Source organism: Palaemon carinicauda, chromosome 25, assembly GCF_036898095.1.
Source record: "Palaemon carinicauda isolate YSFRI2023 chromosome 25, ASM3689809v2, whole genome shotgun sequence".
Lineage (NCBI taxonomy): Eukaryota > Metazoa > Arthropoda > Malacostraca > Decapoda > Palaemonidae > Palaemon > Palaemon carinicauda.
This window is the reverse complement of record NC_090749.1, coordinates 48,850,417-48,857,916: the sequence shown is the minus strand read 5'-3', so window position 1 is coordinate 48,857,916 and position 7,500 is coordinate 48,850,417. Positions and strand designations below refer to the sequence as shown.

The 7,500-nt window shown below is 36.3% G+C and overlaps 1 protein-coding gene across 1 annotated transcript in view; it reads right to left on the bottom strand.

Annotated features, from left to right (window-relative positions):
• Positions 1–1,288: 1,288 nt before the first annotated feature.
• Positions 1,289–7,500, bottom strand: part of LOC137619005 (pre-mRNA-splicing factor 38B-like) — a 44,614-nt gene continuing 38,402 nt past the window's right edge. Inside the window, exon 2 of the mRNA XM_068349204.1 lies at positions 1,289–1,760. Within this exon, the coding sequence (XP_068205305.1) occupies positions 1,289–1,760 (472 nt within the window). The remainder of the gene's footprint in view (positions 1,761–7,500) is intronic.

The window sequence follows — 7,500 nt, the reverse complement described above, 5'->3', positions numbered from 1 at the left end:
ATTTTGAAAGACAATGAAGTCTTTGAAAGTTACCCGTATACTTTAAAAGACAATGAAGTCTATGAAGATTACCTGTATATTTCGAAAGATAATAAAGTCTTTGAAAGTTACTTGTGTATTTTAAAAAGCACTGAAGTCTTTCAATGTTGCCTGTACATTTTCAAGGACACTGAAATCTTTGAAGGTTACCTGTATATTTTGATAACAAAGGAAACAATTGCCTTCTTTTAAAGGCTAACTAAAATATGTTTAAAAGTAACTGCGTACTGTGAAAGACACTAGAGATTTTGATCGTAGAAACTAAATATATTTATATTTAACCTTATTATTATCTTCATTATTAATATTTAAGCTACAACCCTAGTTGGAAAAAGCAGGAGCTTATGAGCTCAAGGGCTCTAACGGGAAAAATATCCCAATGAGTAGAGGAAATAAGGAAACAGAGAGAATAGTGTTATTATTTTTGTCCATCTATTGTTTTGTCACATACACAAACATACACACACATACATACCACACACACACACACACATATATATATATATATATATATATAATATAAATATATATATATAATATATATATATATAGATAGATAGATAGATAGATAATTATGTACGTGTTTATGTAAATAAATATCAGGTTTACTTTTTCACTACTGAAAATTCCTACATTATAAAAATGTGTATATATATCAACACGATTCCTGTACTGTTTTATACATCCGTGCACTTTCTAACACCCTTTCTTCGCGATCTTGTTTTATCCAAGTCTTTATTTTGCCTTGTATCACAAACAAAGAAACAGAAACCCAACCGAGACGGAGAAACAGAACCAGGATTTTTTTTAGCGTATATCAACCTTAATGAGAGAAACTTTAATGAAATTGTTTTCGGAGGTTACAAAAGTGCTCGGAAGTCTGCTGGTCCTAACCCCATTTAACCCCAGCGCCCAACCCAGAACCTCTCTACATGTTTTACTTTCCCTTGGTGCTTCCTTTTAGCCCTGAGGGGGAGGGGGCTGGGGAGAGGAAGGGGGGGGGGGGGGTGAGGAAAGCAATGGTAGATGGGAGGCAAATGCTCGGAATAAAAAGTAGTTTGTATCTTTCTTGCCTTATAATCTTTTCGAGTCTTTGCGGTAAAAGTTGTGGGATGAGTCTTGGGACATTAGACAGAGTTGCTAGTGACCCCTTTTTGAGATCTTGAAGTGGAACTGCTACAGGCATCTTTTGGTCTCTTTCTGGAAAAAGTTGTCTATTTTTGGTCTCTTTCTGGAAAAGTTGCCCCTTTTAGTCTCTGAGAAAAATTGCCTCTCCTGGGTCGCTTTCTGGAGAAGTTGCCCTCTTTTTGTTCTCTTTCTGGAAAAGTTGCATCTTATGGTCTCTTCTCGAAAGGTTGCCTATGTTTTGGTCTCTTTCTGGAAAAGTTGCATCTTTTGGTCGCTTTCTGGAAAAGTTGTCTCTTCTTAGTCTCTTTCTGGAAAAGTTGCATCGCTTGGTTTCTTTCTGGAAAAGTTGCCTCTTTTGGTCTACTCCTGGAAAAATTGCGTCTTTGGGTCTCTTTCTGGAAAATTTGCCTCTTGTGGTCTCTTTCTGGGAAAAATTGTGTCTTTGGGTCTCTTTATGGAAAAGTTGCCTCTTTTTGGTCTCACTCTGGAAAAATTGCCGAATACAACTTTTGAGGTCTCTTTTAGCGTCCTTTCTGGCAAAGTTACCGAATGTTTCCTTCGCAATTTCTTGGAGGGAACTCCCAGAAGCGTCTCTTGGTGTGTCGGGCAAAGATTCCCAATGAATTTATTTTTAGGACGCAGAGTGAAAATAACTAGAGACCTCTTTTTTGGTGTCTTTCTGACAAAGTTGCCGAATGTCCCCTGTTTTAATTCCTTGGAGAGGATCTACCAGAGGCCCTCTCTTGGTGTCTCCGGCAAAGTTACGGAATACATTTTTTTTACTCTGAGTGAAATAGCCTGAGGACTATTTTGGTGTCTTTCTAAAAAAGTTGCTGAATGTCCCTTTTAATTTTCTTAGAAAAAAAATAGCAGTGGCCTCTCTTAGTGCATCTGACAACGTTGCTAAACACCCCTTTCTGAATCCTTAGATAGGAAAATGCCAGAGCCTCTCTTGGTGTCTGGCAAAGTTGCAAATTACATTTTTTCAGTACTCCAAGTGAAAACATTCCTAAAGCCTCTTTTGTTGTCTTTCAGTTAAGTTTGTTGAATGCCTCATTGTGAATGCTTGGTGTAGAATAGTCAGATGCCTCTTTTAACGTGATCCTTGTTAATTTCCCATAGGTTTCTTTTCAAGACCCTGGAAGAGAATTTGCAAAGGTCTCTTTTTGTCTCTTTTAGTCTTTCAGGACAGTGTTACCAGAGAGCTCTTTTCCAGTTATTGCAGCAATGTTGTCAAAAACATCTTTTAAACCTTTTATGGAATGTTCCAATTGATTCCTTACGAGTACTCGTATCAAAAGTAGCCAAAGACCAATTTTCAAATCCTTGAGGATGTAGATTGGAGGAATTTTGGTGTATTTTGTTTATCTGTTTGGCCTTTCACTGTGATATTCTATTCCCCGTTTCTTTTCTATGGTTTGCTCTTGTATTTTTAGTCGGGGTTAGAGAAGAGTATTAGGTTGTCCGTTCTATAAGGTTTTACTCTTGAATAGGTTTACGGGTTCTCTTTCATGATCAAACAAGGTTTCTACGTTTGGATTGGAAATGTATTTATATGAGGAAGCTTAGACATAAAAAATTTTCACAAAAAAAGAAAAGAAAATAATAAATTAAATTAAAACACATCAAATGCTAAACAAAGTGGAAGAAATGAATACGTTTGGAAACAACAATCTCCCACAAATTGGACAAACTGTCGTGTGGTAGTTAGGAAAGTGGGATGGAAGGGGAAGGGTTGAATCTTTGTGTGTGCAAATCTATCTAAACATTGAGCAGTAATTTCTGACGGGTCGCGTACTCTAGTTAAATTTGTAAAAATGTGTACAAAACAGTGTAAACTGAAAAACAAATGGTTTACTGACTGTGGTCAAAATTTGCTTCTGTACGAGTGTGTGTGTGTGTGTGTGTGTGTGTGTCCCTATATAGACACTTGGGATAAGTCCTCACTTCATTTGTCACGCTTCGCAATTCTAGGTTAGATGTCACTGGGGGAATTACGTCCTGAATGGTCAGCCATGTTGATTAAATCGCCTGTACCATACAATTCCAATCCTGCTTCGAAATTGAAAATCTTTTTCACATTCATTATTTTGTCTCTTTGGCTTCTAGTCATTACCTTATTTTACCTCCGCTAGGAAGGTTATAAAAACGATACTGTTTATTTATTCATTTATTTGTGGTTTGTGTCTGTCCTTGTCTGTGGACAGGATTACGTTAAAACTACACGATGGATTTTGACGAAATTTTTCACTACAGATAGTTCTTAGGTCATGGACGACCCCATTAAATTTAGGAGATGATCCGGATCCCAATTCTAGATGCGGATTGACATTTTTTGCCATCTATAGTCAGTATATGAAAAGGGGGATTCGTTGTTTCGTAGACTTAAATAAAAGGTTACATCCACGGTCAGCATGTGATAGAAAGGAATTGTTTTGTCCGTAAATTTGAGTAAAATGTAGGCAATATTCATTGGGGGAGGTCTTAAATCTCTGATTGTTCCTGTTTTATTACATTCATTACTTTTATATTACTTTCCCTATGCCCTACACATACATCGAATAATCTGGCATATTCTTTACAGATTTCTCCTCTGTCCTCATACACCTGACAACACGAAGTTTGCCAGACAATTCTTCTTCACCTAAGGGGTTAACTACTGCACTGTGAATGTTCAGTGGCTACTTTCCTCTTGGTAAATGTAGAAGAAAACTTTAGCTATGGATAGCAGCTCTTCTTGAAGAAGGACACTCCAAAATCAAACCATTGTTCTCGAGTCTTGGGTAGCACTATAGCCTCTGTACCATGGTCTTCCATTGTCTTGGGTTAGAATTCTTTTGCTTGAGGGTACATCCAGGCACACTATTCTATTTTCTTTCTCTTCCTCTTGTTTTTTAAAGTTTTTTTTATAATTTCTTATAGGGAATATTTATTTTAATGTTGTTTCTGTCATTAAAATATTTTTATTTTTCCTTGTTTCCTTTCCATACTGGGATCTTTTTCCTGTTGGGGTCACTGGGCTTATAGCATCCTGCTTTTCCAACTAAAGTTGTAGCTTTCATATAATAATAATAATAATAATAATAATAATAATAATAATAATAATAAAACCTTAGGTTTCCCATATTCATCATTATTTCATATTTCCCCCAATTTTCTCTAAACTTCCTCCTCTTGCAATCCCTTTAAACTACTTATTTTTTTTTATCTTTTAGGGTGTAGAATACAACTTCTATTCTGATTCCAGTATTCTGATTCCAGTATTCTGATTCCAGGATGCACCTGTCCATCAGCTAATGGGTGAGAATCCTTGAAAAATACAGATCTCAGATTCTAAACCGTAAAAAAAAAGAAAGAAAAAAAAAAACTCTTGATTAGTATAGAGGCATTGATTAAAAACGTACTATTCACCTATGGGCACCGTTCTAAATTAAGAAGGAGTATAAAAGGAATATAGCAGCCCGCAAAGGAACTCTTAAAATAAGGGCCAGGACCTTACAGGAACCCTTAGAATAAAGGCTAAACCTTAGTCCTTTTTTATCTCTACATCAAAGGAATCGGATAGTCCACAAAAATGGGTGTTTCCAAAAACCACTTCAAAAAAGGTCTTTGCTGGGATATAGCATGTGGGGCGTAGTGTTCTCTCTCTCTCTCTCTCTCTCTCTCTCTCTCTCTCCTCTCTCTCATTACACCATCACTCGTAGTAATACCGGTATAAGACTCGTATGAAAGTTGTTAAGAATAAAACTTTTTCTTCTGTTGATTTATTCCAAGACAGGGAGTTTTTTTCCTTCAAGTACTGAAAAGGAGAAAGTTTACAGGGGGAAAAACCTACGAACAGAAATTGTTTTTAATGCTGACTCAGGGTTATATATATATATATATATATATATATATATATACATATATAACACCAGCAAATCCATCAGTTTTGTAGTCCACTACATATCAAAGGCCTTAGACATGTCCCTTATTCATGTATGGGGTTTGGACTTTTTCATCGCCACGCTGACCACTACGGATCGGTGATGATTGGAGATTTTAGTCTGATCGCTCACAGCAAACCAACTCAGTATAGGTTACCCTGACTAGTACAGCTTTGTTGATCATGGCTATACACAAACACTTTCACAACGTTAAGGTATCCTCACATAGCTTCGGACTATATATTTAAAAAATCTAGGAACGAAGAACGCGATGGTAAGGTTGCAGTGACCAAAGAAAACTAATGAGTATGAGCAAGACTTGAACCCCAGGTGTGGTGTTATCAGTCAGGAACGTTACCGCATCGGCCACCACAAGCAGATACTATGATATAAACTTGGCATTTAACATTTATATGCACAAATTACGGCTTATTTAACTTTCCTCTCTCTCTCTCTCTTGTCGTGTTCAAATGCAGACGCTAATCACAACCAACTCTAATTGTATTTAAGACGAATTTCAGGCAGCCCGTCTTCCCACCCGCCCATCTTGGTTTTGCCCAATTAGCAAGATTACATTCCCTTCACAAGTAATAGATTTAGTCATGGAAATGGAAAAGTAAATAAGATTGAATCTCTCTCTCTCTCTCTCTCTCTCTTTCTCAGACACAACCATATATACACATACAAACCACAACAACAACAAATGCATCAGCTGTTTCTAGTCCACTGCAAGATAAAGGCCTCAGACATGTCCTTATTCATACCTGGTGTTTGGCCAGTTTTCATCATCACGCTGGCCCATGCAGATTGGTGATGGTGGGAGACTTTCGTATGATTGCTCACAGCAAACCAACCTAGTATGGGGTGCTCCTGATTAGTACAGCTTTGCCTAATCATAACGATAGCGAAACGCTTTCACCACTCTAAGGTATCCCAACTCAGAAAGGTGTATATACAACATACATACACACACACATATATATATATATATATATATATATAGAGAGAGAGAGAGAGAGAGAGAGAGAGAGAGAGAGAGAGAGAGAGAGATATTCCTTAATATGTGGATGGGTTCAGAGAAATATAGGTCTATGGTCATACCTATATCCCTAGATCGGGAAAGCTATCAAAGATGTAAAAAAAATCCTTACAAAAGAAGAAAAAAAAACATTTATGGGGCAACATCGAAGTAAGGGTGTCAGAGAGAGAGAGAGAGAGAGAGATTAAAATGTATAAAAGGTAACATGTAGAGAGCACAAGGAATAGCGTGTAATCGTTAAGGAAACTATGGACTTATCTCAAAGAGGATACTTTTGTACAGTTTTGTAACACGAGTTTTATACAAGTAATTCTAAAAAGAAAAAAAAACTAATTTAGATCATGAAGAAGAAATCAACGTTCCCTAGAATCAACTTATCAATTTAGTGATTCCTTCATTTGTCAAAATGAGTATTTCATATATATATATATATATATATATATATATATATATTTCGTTAACTATAGAACTGTCTAATTAGGGCCTAGGCCTACATGTATGATATGGCAGTGAGAAAAGGGAAACCAAGTAGGAGACTCGAGGGAACATAGGCTACTTTGAATATTGTCATAAGTTATAAAACTATGGGCCTCTTTCAATTACTGTGTGACGCATACATCCCAAATGAAGGAAAGAGTTATTCAGTAATGTTCCCATCCATTTTATTCATTAGGCGAACCAATAACGGTTTTACATTGATTCGTTTTAAAATGTATATATAGATAACATTCGTGTGTGCACGTTTACTTGTAAACATATTTGCATCTTTATCCTCTTTAGCAAACCAATTTAACCAATAATAACTTCTCGAGCTTCCTCTCCATCTTTATATTCAATTAACCGTTTGACAAACTTCTGTGAAGTTAGAAACCGCTTTGGTATCGGTTATGTCCCTTCTAAAACCCCAGGACTAAATAGGTCGTGATTCCCGTTAATTATTGTATGAAAAGCAACCTCGCATCTACAACTACAACCAAACTACAAACTACAGCTAAACTTTAAATACAGCACCCTTTGTAACATTCCGGCGTGGTGTTGAAGTTGAGTGTTGGGCACCATGTTAGAAAGTTAGTAACGTCTGTTACGTCTTGTTGAACCCAACTTACAATGCCACGCCACCAAAAGGGGAAAAAAAAATTAAATAGTTTATATTATACATAACTCTCGCCATTATTCTCGATATAGTATTGTTATATTAATTAAAATATCTCATTTGAAGACATGTGTTAACTTAAAATTCTATTCAACACCTTCAAAGCACCGATGTTCAAATTATTTATTATCAAGTAAGTCTCTAAGTATAATGTACTGTTAACTGAAATTGTTTTGAAATAGTCTATGCAAAGCATCGTTCAACAGTAAAAACTG